Source organism: Mercenaria mercenaria, chromosome 9, assembly GCF_021730395.1.
Source record: "Mercenaria mercenaria strain notata chromosome 9, MADL_Memer_1, whole genome shotgun sequence".
Lineage (NCBI taxonomy): Eukaryota > Metazoa > Mollusca > Bivalvia > Venerida > Veneridae > Mercenaria > Mercenaria mercenaria.
In genome coordinates this window covers 57,876,003-57,897,547 of record NC_069369.1, presented here as the reverse complement: position 1 = coordinate 57,897,547, position 21,545 = coordinate 57,876,003, and the positions used below count along the sequence as shown (strand labels likewise).

Genomic DNA, 21,545 nt, shown 5'->3' with positions numbered 1-21,545 from the left:
TGCAGTTACGCCATTTTCTTCCAATGTTTACCAAATTAATTTGCTAATAAATCGGACTTATTTCATTGAAAATTGGATGAAAACACACACTCATTTATATGATAACTTCAATCTACATTATTTTGGTAAGGGTAAATACATGTTGATGCATTTCTGTTTTCTGTTTTTCATGTCAAAATCAGTATTTTCATACGAAAGTGGGTGGGGTAAGGAATTTACATAATTTATGGGTTGTGTTCAGACCAATTTAGGGCTTCGTTTTTTTCTTCAGTCCTCGAGTAGAATAATGTTAATGCATGTTCACCACCATTCCAGACCTAAATTGAGACTTTGTTTCAACAAATTTAATCTGTTTAACTTCTGTAAAACAGCATGCTGGACTTTTCTCAGTGATTGACTCTGAATTAAAGCTTTGCCAGTAAAAGGGGCAGTTAAAGCTTTGCCAGTAAAAGGGGCATAATAGTCAATAGCTTTGAATGTAACAGATATATTGGACATTATATAAAACTTTAACCAAAAAATGCAAGTTAAAAAGTGGCATAACTCTGTCAAAATTCAAATCAAGAGTTATGAGGATCAGTTGTTTCTTCTGGTGTAGACTTATGCGTTATTTTGTTGCCTAAAATGTTGGATTTTGTCTCCAAGTTTTGTGTCTGCGCACTTAATTTATGTCGATAAAAAACCTCCAGTTTTGAGACCCCAACTCCAGCTGAAAAATGGCAAACCTCCAGTTTTGGGATTCTGAACTTATCACATGTATGGTAACTGTGAACGTGGTAAAGAGGCTCTACTGAACTACTGTACTGCTAAAACAGTTACCCAAAACCTGGCTATTTCAATCTGTTTCTTACATACCATATTTTATTAACAATAGAAGAAATAAAATGAAATTTAACCACTTTTCACAGTTATGTATGAATGAAGAGACTTATCTTACAGCCTAGGGATTAAGACAAGTTTTTCCAGCACTGATGAAAATCATATTCGGGCTGGCATATATTGCAAGCAAAATAATTTTTTTTCAATATTAATGTTTCATAGGATGTTATGATGGCAATGTGTATTGCCTGCATGTTGATACTGGGGACATCTGGTGGCAGTTTGAGACTGGTTCCCAGGTGAAATGTTCACCTGTAGTTGATACTGAGACTGGACTGGTATACATTGGTTCCCATAGTCAGACTGTGTACTGTTTGGATGTTAATGTAAGTATGCTAATGTAAATATTCTACTGTTAAGGATGTTACATATGAAAATATCAAAAACAAAAACAATTCTGTGTTTTACTGTAGAGAACAATTCATCATGAAATTACACGGAGCACTGATTGCATCACTTTAGTCTCAAACTATTCAGTAGTTTTGTTTTTCTCTTTGGTTTTCTGTACGAGTTCCTGTTTGCTTTAAGAAGTCCATGGCACACATGTTTTATGATAAATTCATTGATTTATTTGACTGAAAACTTTCCGTTTTAAAAGATTATAGTTTGAACTTTTGCATAGTTTGTTTTACATTATATGTGCTAACAGAGTTTGTTTTTAAGTACATAGTTTTTTAGTTCTACACAGACAGTTCCTATAAGGTGACAACCTTTGCTCTACTGAAGAAGTGTCTTTAAATGTTAGTGAAGAAAAAGTGGAGTGCCCTTGTGTTTAGGATATAATTAGAGTCCCAGTGGGGACCTCCATGACTGAGTGGTAAAGATTGCAGATTTTGAATTACTCTTCCCTCACTGCTGTGGGTTCGAAACCTCACTTGGGGTGTAGAATTCTTCCCTTTGAGGAAGCGATCCATTTGGCTTACAGAAGGCCGCTGGTTCCACCCAGGTGCCAGTGTGTGATTAAATAATGTGCAGAGGGGCACCTTAGGCTTTTCTCCACCATCGAAGGCTGTAAAAACGCTATATAACCTGTGATTGTGACAGTGTGACATTAAACTGAGCAGACTGTGACTGTGACGTTAAGACTTAAAAAGCCTAATATTATTCTGTGAGGTACCGTCCCATCATGCTTAACATTTGTGTACAGTTTAACTTAAACACCTTGAATTATTTAATAGTTATAGCAGAGATGTGAATTGTTTGAAACAGACAGAGTAACAAGCAAACAAACAGAGTAAAATAAAGATTTGCCTCCCTTTGAGGGCATAAGATATTGAGGAAGTCAAAATTTGACTCAAGGCAGTATCTTGAATACTTTAACTACATGGAGTCTATACTTACTTTGTAGGCACAAAGAGTGGTCTGGAAGAGACACTTACAGTCTGGCAGCATATTTTCATCACCTATTATCAGTAATGATCCACATCAGCTTTATATAGCAACACTTGGCGGGAAAATGTTTGCTTTAAATCCAGTAACTTGTTTCTTTTACTCTTGTTTGATGGATTAGATTTCTGTGACAAACATCATTATGTCTCCCCCATAGGCGGGGGAGACATATTGTTTTTGCCTTGGCCGTCTGTCCATCTGTCCATCCACATTAAGCTTGTCTGGCTTTCACAGGTCAAACTGCTGGCCGGATTTTGATGGAACTTCACAGGAGTGATCAGTACCAAGCCCAGTTGTGTATATCGCTGGCACATTCCCCTTTGCTGCAGAAAGGCCGCCAGAGCTAAAAATAGAAAAAGCTTGTCTGGCTTTCACAGAACAAACTGTTGGCTGGATTTCAGCGAAACTTCACAGGAGTGATCAGTACCAAGCCTAGTTGTGCATATCACCAGCACGTTCCGCTTCACTGCACAAAATGGCTGTTAGAGATAAAGATAGAAAAATTTTGCCCGGCTTTGACTGGTCAAACTGCTGACTGGATTTCAACCAAACGTCACAGGAATGATCAGTACCAAGCCTAGTTGTGCATATCACCAACACGTTCCACCTCACTGCACAAAATGTCTGCCAGAGCTGAAATCTTGTCCGGCTTTAACAGGTCAAAATGCTGGACAGATTTCAACGAAACTTTACAGGAGTGATCAGTACCAAGCCTAGTTGTGCATATCACTGACAAGTTCCGCTTTGCTCTACAAAATGGCCACCAGAGCTAAATGTATACATTCTGATCTCTCTGTCGTGGGGACTTTGTCTCACTCTGCCCCTCTGGTCAGAACGCTCTGTGTCTGTACTAGTAGAGGATGAATTATGCGCCCTGTGTGGCTGCATTTGAACTACGTAAAGCACCTTTAAACATGAAATTGATCATGAAAAGGGTGCTATATAAATCTGGTATAATAATAATATACATAGGGGGAAGACATAAGTTTTTGTGACAAAAACACCTTCTAGTGTAAATTTAATTTTATGGCCAATATTCTAGGTATGTAATTAAGACTTAGACAATAAACTGCTGAACATCTTTTAAAACGAAACCAGTAGGGAAAGTTAATTAACCAGGTTTTCAACGAAAACCTGAGTTATTAGATTGGGGTAGATGTCGGTCGGGCGGGCGGGTGGCGGCGGCGGTGGCGGCGGCGGCGGCGTCAAACTGGTGTTTCCGGTCAATAACTTTTGTTTCGGTAAAGATATTTGAATAAAACTTGGTATGTATGTAGCTTATATCAAGACAAAGGCTGGGATTGATTTTGGGGTTTCTGGGGTCAAGGTCAAGGTCACTGTTACTTAAAATAGAAAAAGGGTTTCCGGTCAATAACTTTTGTTTCGGTAAAGATATTTGAATAAAACTTGGTGTGTATGTAGCTTATATCAAGACAAAGGCTGGGATTGATTTTGGGGTTTCTGGGGTCAAGGTCAAGGTCACTGTTACTTAAAATAGAAAAAGGGTTTCCGGTCAATAACTTAACTTAGGAATGAGCTATCATGATGAAACTTGGTGTATAGAAAACTTATATAAAGTTGTAGCTTGGGATTGATTTTGGGGTTTCTGGGATCAAGGTCAAGGTCATTGTTACTAAAAATAGGGTTAGGGTTAGGTTAGGGTTAGGGTTAGCATATCTTCTACATGCATGGAGGGATTTTGATGAAAGTTGGCACAATTGTTCACCATCATGAGACGGAGTGTCTTGCGCAAGAACCAGGTCCCTAGGTCTAAGGTCAAGGTCACACTTAGAGGTCAAAGGATACAAGAATGAAAACTTTGTCCGGAGCATATCTTCTTCATGCGTAGAGGGATTTTGATGTAACTTGGCACAATTATACACCATCATGAGACGAAGTGTCTTGCGCATTTCCCTTCTTTAGAATTACTTCCCTTTGTTGTTACTATAAATAGCTTATATTGTAACTTTTTCATTACTAGACGTAGGGAAAAATCGAGACCACTTTTCTGTAGTACAACATGCATGTTACCTCCAATTTTGAGGTGTATTTTGACCAATCTCTACCTGGTAAGGATTTCTGTGTGGACTTACAATTTTTTTTTTTTTTTTTTTTTTTTTTTTTTTTTAAGATTAACTTCCCTTAGTTGTTACTATAAATAACTTATATTGTAACTTTTTTATAATTGACCGTAGGGAAAAACCAAGACCACTTTTCTGTGGTACAACATAGTTGTTACTTTCTAATTTTAGGTGTATTTTAAGGTATCTCTACCTGGTAAGGAGTTTTTTTGTGGACTTAGAAAAACAAAAGAATTACAATGATTACTAAACAACCACAAAATTAAAATTACATCTGCAAATACAGGTGCTAGAGTAAAGAAATTTGCTGTGACGGGCATATATTGTGACATTCTGGCACTCTTGTTTATTCTTATGAAAAGTGTTGAAAACCTGGTTTCGTGGCATTGCCGCGTTTCTTGTTGAAATTATTGTTGTCTTTTGAGTTTTTGTCTACTGTAGTAAAATTTTATGCATGTTTTTCAAATTATTGCATTAGCATTTGAATGAATAGAGATGGACAAGCTGCTGAGAAATTTGTACAATCAATGTTTATTGCTTATGAATGTTCATCTTTAGAAAGTTTAATTACATTCAAGAAAACCATTTATTTGACATAATGACATCCATTTTTTTATGGATATTTCAGATGAATGGAGAAATATTGTGGGAGTACGGCTTCCTCAAGCCAGTGTTCTCTTCCCCCGCCCTGACCCAGCAAGGTGTATGTGTTGGTTGTACTGACAGATGCCTGTATCATTTGAGCTTCAATGGAACTTTGGTAAAATCTATTCAGTAGAATATAATTATAACGTCCTTTTCTTTGGATGATACTTGTTTGTTCTTAAACAAAAGTAGTTGCATGTTGGCAAGATAGTGATATCAGAATGGTAACATTTACATTTTATCTTTTGCTTTTCAGTGAAATTTTGAAATATATCAGAGAAATAAAATTGATATTTTCACTGTTTTAGAGCAGTGAAAATATTGTTTTAATTTTCACTAGTACAGAACTACACTTGAATGCATAAGAAAATTGATTATGAAAATTGGAAATTCTTTGCAAAATATACTTCAGTAAAGTTGTAGATGTGCATAAATACCTACACAAACATAAAGATATCTGCTTCATTGTAATAGAATGTAAAAAAATCTGACAAAATCAAACACCTATTTGATAGTTTTTAACAGAGATCTTGTTATTTCACAACATTGTGATGTCATGATGCACTGAAAATAACCGTGCACATGTAAAATGGGTACAATTTGGCAGAAACCATTGAAAATTTTCTTGTTTCGGTGAGAGGTCAATGTATATTTTTCTGTTGATGACCATAAATTACATTTTCACTAGTGGCACAGTCACTCATGAAAATATTGCAATATGGTGTTCACTTGGTATTATATTTTGATCTTCCACTGAAACAAACAAATATCCTTTATTTCTTCATCTTCTGTCTATGTATGACCTTTGTAAATCTTTTTTGTCCATACTATCTTTACTGAAGTTACAGATTACTTTTTTAACAAGGGTTTTCAGTGCTTTCATGTTTTTTTTCTTGTTTCAGTTATGGAAGTATTCAACAGATGGACATATATTTTCATCACCATCTGCATATGCAGATACACTATCAGTGGCAAAGAATGATGAAACACATCGTGTTGCTATAGACCATACTGGAGGCAAAAGTAGTACATTACATTGTGGAAGCATAGACAACAATAAAAATTCAGATACATTCAGTATTAGTGAATTTATTACCTTTGGATCACATGACAAATTTTTATACTGTGTTTCAAGTGAAGGTGAACTTATCTGGAAATTACAGGTAGATGCAGAGGTGTATTCTTCACCATTCAAGTGTCATATAAATGGTGACAGTTTTAATATAAGTTGTGATATACCCAATAATATATACAGTAAGTGTTTAGAAAATCAAAATGTTGAAGGATCAGTTGTAGAAAATGTAATAGATACTAAAGAAAATTCGGAGGTTGGTTTTAAAAATGATCAGCCTGGAAATATGTCTGCAGATGCACTTTTAGGCACTAGTTTTAACTTTATTATGCACATGAACTGCAGAGCAATGAAACCACAGAAAACCCATTCATAAGAAAATGCGAGTCTACCAAATCTAAAATTCTTAATAAGTCGGAATCTAGTAAGAATGGTGATCACATTCAATGCAAAGTTAATCCTGCACTTCATGTGGTAGTTTTTGCCTCTACAGTTGGTACATTGTACATTGTGGATGTTCCTACAGGAAACATTCTGTGTAGGCAGCAGTTAGATGGAGAAATATTCTCTTCTCCTGTGGTTTATAACAATACTGTTGTAGTAGGCTGCAGGAATGATTTTGTTTATTGTTCCAAGATAACTTGACGACACAGAAAATTCAGAAGTTTTCCTTACCAGTCATAAACTATGGTATAAATCTGTGTAGAGTAAAATAGAATGTGTACTTCTTGTGTGTGACTCCCGCCATATTTTTAGCTCACCTGATCTTTGTATAGGTGGATGGTCCGGCGTCCATCGTCCTGCATCAACATTTTTACTGAAGCATCTTTTTCTCTAAAACTACGGATCAGAATTACACCAAACTTGGTCTGTAGCATCCTGGCATAGAACTCTTACCAAGTTTGTTCAAAGGGTCCACCTTGGCCCCTTTTAGGGACCAACAGAGCTAAAAATAGAAAAACCTTTATGGAAGTTTTTCTCATGAACCACTTCATGGATCTTCATCAAACTTGGTTTGTAGCGTCATTAAAAGGTACTCTCCCAATTTTTTCAAATGGGGCACTTGGCCCTTTTTATGGGCCACTAGTGCCAGATTTAGAAATACCTTTAAACAACTTCTCATGAAACGCTAGAAGGATCTTCTATCAGATTCAGTCTGTAGCTTCATTATAAGGTCCTCTGCATAGTTTGTTCAAATGGGGACATTTGGCCCCTTTTAGGGGCCATGAGAGCCAAAATTAGAAATACCTTTCAACAATATATTCTCATGAACCGTTAAAAGGATCTTCATCAAACTTGGCCTGAAGCATTATTAAAAGTTCTCCAAATTTTGTTCAGATGGGAGCCACTTGAACTAAAGACGTCTTCTTATGAACCACCCGATTGATCTTCATCAAACTTGCTCTGTAGCATCATTATAAAGTCATGTCCCAAAAATGTGGTGTGTGGGGGGGGGGGGGGGGGGCACTTTGCCCCTTTTTGGGACTGCTAGAACTAAATTTAGGAGAACCTTTAAACAACTTCTTCCAGTTTAGGGGCTGCAAAGGCTAAAGACAAAAATACCTCTCATTAACTGCTTGATGGATCTTCATCAAACTTGATTTGCAGCGTCATTATAGGGGCCTTCACCAAAATTGTTCAACTGGGTGCATTTGGCCCTTTAAGGAGCTGCTAGAGCTAAAGCTAGAACTACCTTTGAATGACTTCTTCTAATGAATGGCTAGGTAGATTTTCATCAGACTTCGTTAGATCATTATATGATCCTCTTTCAAATTTGTTTAAATGGGGGTAGTTTGCCCCTTTTAGGGGTTGTAGGGCTAAAAGTAAACCTTTAAATGACTACCCACTCAATGGATCTTCATCAGACCTGGTCTGTATCATCATTATAGACTTTTCATAAAACTGTTCAACTGCTAATGCTTTGCTCAGAGCTTAAAATAGGAATGCCTTTAAGTGACTTTTTCTCATGAACCGCATGATGCATCTTCAGGAAACTCTTTGCTGCTTTAGGGGATGTTAGAGTTAAAAATAGAAATACCTTAAATAAGGTCTTCTCATGAACTGCTTGATGTTTCTTCATGAAACATAGTCTAGAACATTATATGGTCCTATTCCAAATTCGTTTTATTTGGGGCACTTGGTCCCTTGTAGAGGCTACTAGAGCTTAAAACAGAAATGCCTCAAAATAACTTCTTCTCATGAACAGCATAATGGATCTTCATCGAACTTTGTTTGTAGCATCATTTAAAGGCCCTCTGCGAAATTTGTTCAGTGGTGTTTGGCCCTTTCAGAGGCCGCTAGCGTTAAAAATAGAAAAACGTCTTTAGATGACTTCTTGTGATGAACCGCTGGCTGGATCTTCATCAGACTTGACCTGTAGAGTCATTGTTATGTCATTTCCCAAATTTGTTCAAATGCACTTGGCCTTGTTTAGGGGCTGCTAGAGCTAAAATAAGAAGTACCTTTAAATTACCTTCTTATGAATGGCTAGATGGATTTTCATCAGACTTGGGTATGAAGGATCATTATATGATCCTCTTTCAAATTTGTTCAAATGAGGGCAGTTTGCCCCTTTTAGTGGTTGCTAGGGCTAAAAGTAAACCTATAAATGACTACCTCTCATTAACCACTCAATGGATCTTCATCAAATCTGGTCTGAGTAAACAAGAGGGCCAAGATGGCCCTATATTGCTCACCTGTTATCATTGCACTTAAGGAAAAGTCTTCAAGGTGAAAAGATCATAATAAAGATCAATCAAAAGAATTATGAGAAAATATAGTTGAAATTTTCTTAAAGTAACTTTAAATAAAATAATTCTCAAATCAGGCCAGTAGTTTCATACAAGAAGATTTAAAGTTTTCTATATGGCCATATAGGGATAATGAGCGTTATCTCAAGGAATTTGGTAGAGGGTCATCCAAGGAACATTTGTGTAAAATTATTTTGAAAATGGACCAGTAGCTTTTGAAAAGAAGATTTTCAAAGTTTTCTATACAGCCATTTAGACAAAACAAGCCCCACCCCCTATCAGGGGCCATAACTACAGAACCCATGATGGGATCTGGCCGGTTCAAGAAAGGAACCAATATCTTTTGGTGATGCAAGTTCGGTTAAAATAAAATCATAAATGAAGATGCTATTGTGCAGACAAGTTCAAAATAGCTAATTCTGGCCCTTTCAGCGGCCATAACTCTGGAACCCATTATCGGATCTGGCCGGTTCAAGAAAGGAACCAAGACCTTATGGTGACACAAGTTTTGTGCAAGTTTGATTAAAATTCAAATCATAATTTATGAAGCTGCAATTGTGCAGACAAGGTCAAAATAGCTAATTCTGGCCCTTTCAGGGGTCATCACTCTGGAACCCATAATGGGATCTGGCCAGTTCAAGAAAGGAACCAAGATCTTATGGTGATACAAGTTGTTTGCAAGTTTGGTGAAAATAAAATCATAAATGAAACCACTATAGTGCAGACAAGAAATTGTTGACGGATGGACGGACGGATGAAGGGTGATCACAAAAGCTCACCTTGTCACTATGTGACAGGTGAGCTAAAAACAGAAAAAAGCCTTAAGATGACTTCTTGTGATGAACTGCTGGCTGGATCTTCATCAGACTTGGCCTGTAGTGTCACTGTAATGTCATTTCCCAAATTTGTTCAAATGGGGGCACTTGGGCCCCTTTTTAGGGATCTCTAGAGACAAATAGAAATAACCTTAAAATGACTTCTTCTCTTGATAGATATTCATCAAACATGGTCTGTTGTGTCATTGTAATGGTTCTGCTTGGTCCATTTTAGGGGACACCAACACTAAAATAATAAAACAAGAGGGCCATGATGGCCTTGTATCGCTCACCCGAGTACCATTGCTCAAAATGATATGATCAAGTTTTGACATAGAGCACATAGGCGTGCACATCATCAGGATAAACATTTTCTTGTAACAGTCCCTTTTGACCTAGTCAGGGCCAATTTCCATACCAAGTTCGAGGGTCCTAGGCTCAAATGCTGCATTTTTATACTAACATCACTATTCCTTACGCTAGAAGACTTGGGTAAATAACATTTAAAACCAATCTCATTAGATGCTGCTGAGATATATTCATTTACATAAAATAAAGGGAGGTAATTTGTCATAAATTCAGTCAAAAGTTATCTACCCTGATTATCCGAGTCCATCTGATGGCACAAATGACATTTCAAATCAGTATCTTCATTGGTTACTGAGATACACCCATTTTAATTTGAAACAAAGGGAGGCAATTTGGTATAAATCAGGCTATAGCTATCTACCCCGATTGCCTCAGTCCAACTAAAGACAGTAATGAAATTTCAAATGAGTTCTATAAATATTTACAGAGATAAATCCATTTTTATTAAAATCTGGGGAGGTAATCATGCATTGGTATATGCATGTAGAAGATACAGTACAAGCCTAAACAACACTATATTAGTAAAGTATTCATATCGATAAATGTTCAATCAAGAGTTATCTAATATGACTATTTCTTACCATGGCGTTTCAAACCAATCTCATTAGAAGCTGTTAAGGTGTATTCATCTAGATAAAAAATAAAGGGAGGTAATTTGTCATAAATTCAGTCAATATGTATCTTCACTGATTGTCCAAGTCCATCTGTTGACATAAAAGAAATTTCAGATCAGTATCTTCATTAGTTACGGAGATATACCCATTTTAATTTGAAATAAAGGGAGGTAATTTGACATAAAATCAATCCATAGTTATCTACCCTGATTGTCTCAGTCCAACTAATGACAATAATGAAATTTCAGGTAAGTCCTGTAAGTACTTACTGATATAAATCAGTTTTGATTACAATCATGGGAGGTAATCAGATATAAAATAACTGGAACCTATGATTGGATCTGGCAGATTCGTCATGGAATCCAAGATCTTTTTGTGGCTGAAGATATTTTGGAAGTTTGTATCAAATCAAACCATAAATGAAGTCTCTATATGGCTGCAAAAGCCAAAATAGCAAATTTTAGACCTTTAAGGGGCCATAACACTTTAACCCTTTATGGGATCTGGCCGGTTCATGTAAGGAACCGAGATCTTATGGTGACACAAGTTTTGTGGAAGTTGTGGATAGAATTGTTTTACTTACCAGAAAAAAAATATGTTGCACAAATTTTCTCTTGATTATTGAATTTTGTTGTAGGAAACAATGCTAAAAGTAAGTGTTACTATAGGAAAAATAGTGCAAGAGTAAGCATTACTGTAAAATGACTGTATACCTTATTAGTCCCCTGCTGGTGGAACACCGGAGGGGACTATAGAATGCTCTCCTTCCGTCCTCAAATCTGGATCCTGTAATTACTCAAAAAGTATTTAAGCTAGGTTCATAAAACTTGGTTTGTGAATATATGGCAATATAGGTTATGCACGTATATGACTTGAAACGGTTGTAGGTTGCTATTGAAGGTCATGTAAAAATTGTTTCTGCTCCATGACTTCCATATGCACTGATGGATTATCTTAGTGCTACACACAAACGTTCCCCATGATGCCACAATGTGTCAACACATAATCTTTGCTTGTCGGTTAAAGGTCAAGGTCACTTTGAAGGTAAAGTAAAAATTTGTTTCCACTCAATAACTTTTACATGCATTAAAGGATTTTTTTATTACTACATAAAAATGTTCCCCATGATTAGACTATCTGTCGCGTACATGACCCATGGTTGTTGGTCAAAGGTCAAGGTTGAAGGTCAAGTAAAATTGTTTCCGTTCCATACTCAAGTAAAATTGTTCCACTCCATAACTTTTATGTGCATTGATGGAATGTCTTAGTACTGCACACAAATGTTCCCCATGATGAGACAGTGTGTCGCATACATGATCTATGCTTGGACAAGGTCACTATTGAAATTTAAGTAAAAATAGTTTCTTAGCTTCTAAATGCCTTGAAGCATTTTTAGTCCTAACACTGTTGCCAACAACCACAAGGAACGAACACTAACAAAGTTTTCCACCAGCATGGGACTTCTGTTTTGCCACTTGTTAATAAATGTTAGAAGAACACAAACGCCCCATCTATGCATTTGGAAATTTTTTTTTGTAATAGTAGCTTGATCTGGGATACTGTTTTTGGATTGAGTGGATATTGCCAGGTTGGATCGTACAAGGCACGCTTGCGTCGATCGAGTGTGATCCTGCCTCGAAGAATCCTGACAAGAGCCAAATGCAACATCACAGATCAAGCTAGTGTTATAATGACCCTTTTATTAAACACCTTTGCCTTTTTGGTTGTTGTTTTATTTTTGACCAAGGAACAACGAGGTTTATCAATGTTAGAATAGAACTGAGAGGAGTTTTAGTGCACTGTTCAGGTTATGAAAATAGTCCTGCAACATGCACATTACAGGATTCAGAGTACAATACAAAATTTGTTTTCTGCCCGTTCACATTTACTAGTGTACAAGCCATATTTTTCACAGAATTTATACGGGTATATAGTGAATAAGGGTATTAAGCTGCTATTTCCTGTGCTGAATGAAGCATGATTACAGCTCATGAAATTCACATTCAGATTAGATTTATTCAAATATACATAGAAAGATTCGGTTGTCATCTGAAAAGAATATTGAATATCCATTACACATAATTACACTGTTAAAAAGATGAATGAATTGACTAGTTTTTCAAAGATAAAAAGGTTAAGCTGAAATTCACGTAGGTGACTGGACATAATATAAAAGGTCCAGTGGTGGTGTAAAAACATGAAACCCCGGATCCAGTAGTGCTGTAAAGTGTAATTTTAGTGTCTTCCATACTGAAATAACTTGCACATGTGACAACAGCCATGCTTAAATAGTAAGTGAATATCAGAATACTTGAGTACGAATTGTAAGAATGAAATACAATTTTTGCACTTGCAATATACCGATGAGGCCTTTTTAGAATAGTCGAATGTTTTTCCACAGTTTATAAAAACTGGGATTCAGTTGCTGTTTATTTCAATAACACCAAGTTTATCATGGTACTGCATGTTTAATATTTTCATTCTCTGACTGTCTCAATTTTTAAGTAAAAAGTAAGATGATAAAACTCAATCAGTATTCCTTGAATTTCTATTTCTGTACCTCCTATGGTCATTATTTCAAGAAATAATACACCACTTGCAAGCCTGGAACTGAGAACTGCGAGGCAGAAGCAATTTGAATTTAGCAGCCATAACCACTTGGTCCCTGATGGCCGGTCTTGATCTGTTCTACAGTCGGATGAAATAAATGCACTTACATATTATGTCACATAAAAGTAGCAAATCAGCTTGTTTTATATTGATTAACGATCATGCTGCAGAATGAGAAACATTCGGTATCTCGAAATTTGAAGTAGAAATATGTATGATACACATAGTAATCAAACATAAATAGTTAGGCAAAAGTAAAACAGTTTCTAGCCTCTGTATACTGAGACAGTTTGTATGCATTCAAGGCGATAATTAGTAAATATGCTCATGATTTACGCGTAACAAGAAATAACAAATCTGTTCACTCCAGTTAGGCCACATAGAGAATCTCCGAGCCATTTCTTGAAGCAGTGTAGTGATAAATCTCTTGATACTGTCTCGGTGTGATGGTGTCATTCCATCTTGTAATATATTCTGTACTAAACGATGCATTATGACTGTACTTGCGTCAGTAACTTTAACAACTGAGAATCTTCTTAGAATCTCTAAAACTTGTCGTTTTCTTAATTTACTATTCAATGAACGATATAAATCCTTTTCAATCCGCTTGTCACCGTCAACAGTACTTCTTTTTGCCAGCCCATTACTGTTGAGGATTTCTAACGAAATACAATCTGCAGGTAGCAGTGCAAATATTTCCATTACGGTGACGGCTGCTGTTCCAAGTCCTTCTTTTTCAGACTGCCTCTTAATGTAATCAAAATTCATGTTCCAAGTTGTTTGTACTGCCAGACGTTCTCTCGACATTTTGACATGTGATTTGTGGTCGACAGATTTTAACAAACGTAAACGCTCCGTCTTAAATTCGTTCCAGTATTCTTGGAAGGTACACTGAAGACATTTTACGTGTGCAGCAGCTTGTTCCAGAGCTAATGGCAGTCCATCAAGTTCTTTCACCAGTGCACATAGCGCTTTATCATCTGGAGCTGTATCAGTAGCCGAGCGAGTTTTTAAAAAGTATATGCTTTGGGGTGTCGTTAGCTTGTCCAGGCAAAGATAAAAATTCACTTTTAATGTTTCTTTTGCACTTCTGCCTTCTCGTCTAGTTGTTATTAACAGGTGCCCTTCTGTGTTCCTTTTCCAAAACCCGAACAGAAATTCTTCCATTGTTTCGGTAAGTTCATCACTATCAAGATTATCCGCTACTATCAACCATCTATCTGACCTTTTTGACAACCATTGCAGAAATTCTCGCATCGCATGGTTTGCATCTGTGTACTGTAAACGAACACCACTTGCGAGTAGCTTAAAAGAATCGAGCATTGTGTCATCGCTTTCGATTGATAGCCAGAACACTCCACCAGGATATTGTTCGCGGTACTTCCAAGAATATTCTGTAGCCAAAGATGTCTTTCCCATTCCTCCCAGGCCAGATATGGCTTGAATGCACGGATGGTTAGCAGCAGCACTGAAATTTCCTTCCAGCTGTTTAAGCTCATTTTCACGACCAACAAACACTTCTATTCTATTTGGTGCCGTAAAATAATTAGTTCCTTTGTTTGAGTCCTGATGTTTACACAAAACATCAATTTTATTTTCTACAGCTGACAGTCGTGTTTTAATATTTTCTAACTCTGTGAGCATGTTTGTAAGAGACTGCAGTATTTTTTTGAAATTTTCATCTGATGTTCTGATTTTGCTTTGGCAATATTCGGCGAGTGATTTTGTTTCTTTCTTCAATTCTTTCAACACACTGAATCCAACAGCACCGTGTAGAATGTCTAAACCTAAAAAAGCACAACAAAATACAAAGTAAACCCAAATGATACTCGGACATCATTAACCCTTATCATGCAGGACACATTTGATTCTGCCTTTGCGACCAGTGTAGCTCATCATGATCAGCCTGCACATCCGTGCAGTCTGATCACACTCTACACTGTTCACCATTCAGTCAGTATCTTTTTGGTAAGAACCCCTTTTAACAGAAAATGGTACTGTCCAACTTGAAAGATGGATGAATTAATTATAGATATTCATAATTTTAACATGTCCAAAACATTGCGGAATGATACTAATTTCACTTGGGTAATGATTACATTTTACTCGGACTTTATCATAGACTCCCTGTGTAAAATCTCAAACTTTAAACTAAAATAAAGGTATTAAATCCATATAATATTTCAATGAAACTTCAAAGTTTTGTTGTTTGTAGCATCATCCAGGGCATGTGCAGTGAAAAATCTTAATTTGATATCTAAAATAGTGTGATATTTATTTCTAAAGTCACTATATTTTCATTGTAAATATACTTCGTTATACCAAGTGGAAACTGGCAGGTACTCGAAAATGCAGCTCTCTGATTGGTCAGTTAGAACCCCTAATGTACGGTGATGTCAATGACCTGATAAAATTATGAATTTAGCAGGGTAATGGTTAAGGTACATGGGTTGCTTTAATAATTTTAGCGAAGTAATCAAATCGTATGTACAACTTTTCTTTAAAATCAATATACCGACACCAATCACACCCGGCTCATTCTTGTCAGTACATACCATTGTTTTCCCATGTGTCTATCAGTTGAAGAATGTCTCTTTCTTCTTGTGCCGATAGATTCAGACATCCAATCATGTCTTTCATTTGAACGAACGAGGTTTGAAATTTGTGCATATCCCACTGCGAAAAGTTGCAGTGGGCCCATTCATTGCGAATATCTTTACGAACCTAAAATGACAAAAAGTTGTGAATAAATGTTAACAGAAGAAAGTGTAACTGATTAACAGGTAGAAAGGTTATTTGAACATGACGTTTCAAACTATTTCAGCAAATGGATCGTCATATTTTCAAAGCTTTAACCGGTGGATAAACTGTCCCTTACAGAAGAAAAAGGCCTGCTGCGTACTCTTGCTGTGTACATACAGCGTATATGATGCGTACATGATGTGTACTGAAATCAAGGGCTTTAAATAGTACGCAGGATATACACCGCACATACACCGATAGTATGTTTGTAGTACACTTTTGACATGCAAATGAGCTCTGCCGCGTACTACTTGCTGCGTACATGCTGTGGACTACATAGTACACAGGATGTACGCTGGAGGAATTTAGTATGCGGGAAATAGTACGCAGCATGTACGCGGCACATACACTTTTCACATGCAAATGAGCCTGCGGTGTACTACCCCTGCGGCGTACATGCTGTGTACTCCTGCGGCGTACATGCTGTGTACTCCTGGCCCGAGTCCTGCGGCGTACATGCTGTGTACTCCTGCTGCATACATGCTGTGTACTCTTGTGGCGAAACTGCTGTGATAATGTAAATTCCTTACCCCACCAACTTTCGTATGCAAATGCTGATCATCTGGACAGAAAAAAACAGAAAAAAGATAAGTGACATGCATCAATAAGTATTTACCCTAACCAAAATAATGTAGATTGATGTTATCAAATGAATTAGTATGCTTTTCTTCATCCACTTTTCAATGAAATAAATCAATTTTTGTAGCATGTAATTTGGTAAACATTTGAAGAAAATGGCGTAACTGCATCAAGGGGAAACAACGTTAATGCAACTAAATATAAGTGTTATGATTTATTATAGACGATGTGTGCGTAGTATGTATTTATTTTGATTAAAATCCATCTGAGAACAATCTAGGACTGGAATTATATAAGCATTTATACACTTTTATGTCCGTAAAAAGTAGCGCGCCAAAAAATTTTGGATTGATTTTTTCCAATGGGGCGAGCGCAATTAGCCAAAAACGTTCTGAAAATATACGAGCGGCAAATCCGATGAACAACTTTTTAATTTGGTGAGGCCTTAATGAGTTAACATAATGAGCATTAAAGCCTTTATAAAACATGATAGAATGGTGTTTTGCTTAAGAGTATTCAAATAACAGTGAGAGCTATTAATTCTTCTCATTCGGGCGCTGTTGAGGCATTATCTTGGTAATTATTTCATGTATTACAAAATGTAATGCAACGAAGTTCAAATAAGGCTTTTCAATTATCTAAGTTAGAAAGCTCCAGGATTAATTCAAAATGAAAAAGAATATATTTTTACACTGCATGCAAGGTGCAGCTCAGAAATCACTAAGATGTAAGCTTCACAAATGAACATTGCAAATAGTTTGGCAAATTTTCATTGTTCAGAATACCGGTTATCTGAACTATTCTATGCTATTAAGATAAAAGTTACTCAGAAATCAAGTTCTTGCTTCCAAAAAAAAAAAAAAATGTACAAATCCTTCCTGCATGAAGTGTACTTCAGACTTTTACCTAAACAAATTCAAAGTATAAACACCAAAAGAAAATGAACAAGTCCCTCCCGCATATATGAAGTTTACTTCAGACTTTAACTTATAAAAAAAAACTAAGTATAAATGCCAAAAGAAACTGTACAAGTCTTTCCCGCGTATATGAAGTGTACTGCACAAATTTCAAAGTATCTGCGGTGTACATGCAGTGTACTATTTTCTTGTACAAGTCCCTCCTGCGTACATGCAGTGTACTCCTTAAATTTTCAGTGTCTGTGCTGCGTACTTGAAGTGTACTAGTGACCTCCTGCGTACATGCTGTGTACTTGTCGAAATAGTACGCAGCATGTACGCGGCATGCGGTGTATGTAAAATGTACTCCTCTGGCGTACTACTGTGTTCGCGGCATATACACAGCAAATACGCAGCATGTACGCCACAGAGGCTTGCTTCTGTAAGGGGTCCATTGGGTAAATTTGAAAAATATGTTCAACAATACACGTTGCCAAATTTAGAAAATAATGGTAGCATATTTATTCAAAAGCACAGTATCTAATGTTTTAATCAGAACTACAGTAAACCTCACTTATAAGGAACAGCTTGGGACCTCTAAAAATTGTTCCTTATAACCGAGGTTCCTTATATCTGTATAGCGAACTAGTTCCTTGTAACCGAGGTATGTATAAAGAACACAATTTGTATATAGTGAACACTATTTGACTGACGTTTGAAAAGGGCTATGTGTTCACACTCTGGGCCAACCATGAATCTTTATGTGAGAAAGTTGCCAATCTAGTACCGGTCCTTTCCTGGAGAGATGGTAAGGTAGACTGCCTGCATGTGTATGACTGAAATAGTGTTGAAACACGGCATTAAACCTTAACTAAGCCAATATGTACGTCTGTAAGAATGACCGTAATTTTGTTTATTTTTGTCGGTTATTTCTATCTTCTTTTTAAAAAAAAGCGCTACCTTCCTCGACTGCATGTTATATGAAGTGGCATCAATACTAATATAAAATAAATGTTCAAATTTTTATTTTGCACACACTGGACAATGGTGTCATACATTAATGTGTAAATTATACCTATAGCTTTGCTACTGTCCATTTTAGCACCTGCTATATTTTTACAATTAGAAATTTGGTAATCTGGACTGTTTGCCATTGTTAATCATGCGTAATTAGCATATTTATTTAAAATATTTCCATCGTGACGAAACTAGACTAATAATGACCAATATTAAAATCCAAGGTTTGGTGAATGTGACCGGAACCGTGACTGATTTTCGTTTACTATTGTTAACATGAAATACCTCATATATGTAGCTCCTAGTACTTGGTAAATGTTAATGTTTTCTTTTTACCGTATCCGTGAATTAACAAACTAAAGATTGTAGAAATGAAATAATTGCGTTTATGCATGTACATGAAAGCACATGAAAGTGCCGACGTTACTCTGACGTCATCAGCGATTCTCCTGTTTTTTCCGGTTTTCAATAATTTTCATTCTTTATGTCTGTTCGCTATAACCTAGGGGTTTTCCAATGAATTTCGTACTTTGGAACTGGAAAAAGTGTTCCTTATAACTGAGTGTTCCTTATAACCGAGTTCCCTATAACCGAGGATTTTTACATCGAATAAAGAAGGAATAAGATCGGGGAATTGAAAACTGTTCCTTATAACCGAGTGTTCCTTACATCTGAGTTCCTTATAAGTGAGGTTTACTGTATTGTGTATTTCCGTTTAGTTTATACAAATCAATTTTAGGTCGATTGTTAAGCAAGTTCTACAACTTATATCACACTCGACTCCTCATTCCTGACAAAATCCTGAGCCAGTGTCCCTTTTTATGCTGAGCACACCAAGCAAGGGAGCTACTGGTACAATTTTTCATGTCTTTGGTATGAAGTGGCCGAGGATCAAATCCAGGACCTCTCGCTCTTGAAGGGGACGCTCTGCTACTAGGCTACTAGGCTAATCGAGGTGGCCCTAATGTATACTGGCTGTCATAAGAAAGTACCCACTTAGTAACGTTGGTATAAAATAAACAAAGCACATGTAATCGAGATAAATTTCATTCCAAAAATAGATCAAACATTTTAGAATATACAGTCGAAACTCGATATCTCGAATTTCAAGGGACCGTGCTTTTTATTTCGAGATAACCGAAATTCGAGTTATGAGAATGGACGTATGGACGAAATGATGCAAAAAGGCTTAGTTACGACAAGTTTTAATAAAAATAAAAGCTGTTTCCGTGATGCTGTGTATACGCTGCTGGCACTATACACGTACACGATTCCGTACAGTTTGTGTTTACCAAAGTTTTCAGTTTTTTGAAGAATGAAAATGATACTAACCTCAGATGTTTTTGAGCAAAGTTCCTTTTTGTACCACGTTTCTCTCCCGGGGGATTGACAGCATTTCGATCTGACATTTTGAACGAATCATGCATTCCCCCAAGAAGTTAATTTTCTATACATTCTCATCGCGATTACCTCTAATTAATCCTTATCAAAGATCCCAGCTGTTCAAACCAAATTAATTCATTAGTTTAAATTAAAAGCAATTTTCATAACGTCTTAAAAAAATAACCGCTGATTAAGAAATCTAATGTTTACATCAAACAATTATCATTATGGCACGTGCAAACAAGTATGACATCATCTCACTTTGATTATCGTCGCACCTTTGATACGGCATCATGTCTCTCGATCTGGTTAGGCAATAAGCACGGACAGGTGTTAAAAACCAACCACATTCACAATGAGATGTGTGAAGTTTTATCGCATATTTTCCTCACTTCGACTTACCGAGTTTACAATGCACTTGAATTTTATTGACTGGACTGAAAATCCCTTTGGACACATCCGGAGTCTCGATAAGTCAAATTTTGACGTAACCGGAGCTGAATTACATATATAAAGAAGGAAATTTGACGGGACTTGAAAATTTCTTCGACTTAAGCGGAATTTCGAGGTAAGCGAGTTTGAGATACCGAGTTTCGACTGTAGTTTAGCACCAAAAGGTTACAACACACTAAATAGCTGTTCTTTATTCTATATAAAACTGACATATTTCCAACACATCATGACCAATTTTAAATGTCTTTAACGTACATTTTCTTGAAGAATATTGTCAGTGCTGAATAGAAATCAAAAGAAAAGTGAGGGTCATTTTGATGCAAGAAAAATATTTTTAGTCAAACGCACAAACTTTAAAATCAGCTAAACAATGAGACCCCAAACTGTAATGGTGGTGTATGATCTAAGTATCCATGACAAATTCTGTCATGTTATTATTTCATTACTAAAGTGCTACCTACATGTCAAGCATAGATCTGTCATGTGATTTCAGCTAAAAAAAAAATGCAAAGAAAGTAAGGAATATAGCTCTACAGACATGATAGAGCAAAGAAACTAGGACTATTTGAATACAACATGCGACTGCCATTTTTTTCACGCCATTTTCCTATTTAGTGTCTGTATGTCAAAAAAAGTGAATTGATTCACTACTTAAGTTCTCACTGCATTGAAATGTGCACATGGTGAAAACAAAAAGTAACAGACCTAATAGCAAGTGTGTCCACTTTAAACATCTATACATGCTTGGCATCTTCGGCGCATACTGTGAATCAGACGTTGTATACGATAATGTGCAATGACATTCCATTCCTTTACGTGCACTTGAATCAACTGTTGACTGTTTTGTACGGATTACCGCTAATGTAGACTCTGCGACCAAGTTGGTCCCACAAGTGCTCAATTGGACTAAGGTCCGGTGAAAACGCAGGCCATTGTAAAATGTTAACATTGTTAGCTGCCAGGAATTCTTCTGAGATCAGTCTGGCAGAGTGTGGTCTTGCTTTATCTTAATGTTGGGGTGATAAGCAAGAAATGGTAGCACTTGCTGTTAAAGCACATCATCGACTTAACGTTGTGCCATAAGACTTCCGTCGATGACAATGAGTGGTGTCCTATAGTTCCATGAGATCCCGTCCCATACCATAACACTCCCTCCACCCCACCGAGGTGCCTGGCGAACACATCAGTTGA

At 36.6% G+C, this 21,545-nt stretch overlaps 2 protein-coding genes across 2 annotated transcripts in view; one reads left to right on the top strand and one right to left on the bottom strand.

Moving 5' to 3' along the window:
* LOC128559292 (beta-alanine-activating enzyme-like) overlaps positions 1–6,581 on the top strand; it is a 31,210-nt gene extending 24,629 nt beyond the window's left edge. The window contains 4 exon segments of the mRNA XM_053550578.1: positions 1,042–1,205; positions 2,228–2,353; positions 4,978–5,109; positions 5,897–6,581. Coding sequence (XP_053406553.1) covers positions 1,042–1,205; positions 2,228–2,353; positions 4,978–5,109; positions 5,897–6,442 — 968 coding nt within the window. The 3' untranslated portion in view covers positions 6,443–6,581.
* A 5,979-nt stretch (positions 6,582–12,560) lies between these two features.
* LOC123547232 (uncharacterized) overlaps positions 12,561–21,545 on the bottom strand; it is a 32,391-nt gene continuing 23,406 nt past the window's right edge. The window contains exons 4-5 of the mRNA XM_053551474.1: positions 15,780–15,948; positions 12,561–15,011 (exon numbers count right to left, since the gene is read on the bottom strand). Coding sequence (XP_053407449.1) covers positions 13,537–15,011; positions 15,780–15,948 — 1,644 coding nt within the window. The 3' untranslated portion in view covers positions 12,561–13,536. The remainder of the gene's footprint in view (positions 15,012–15,779; positions 15,949–21,545) is intronic.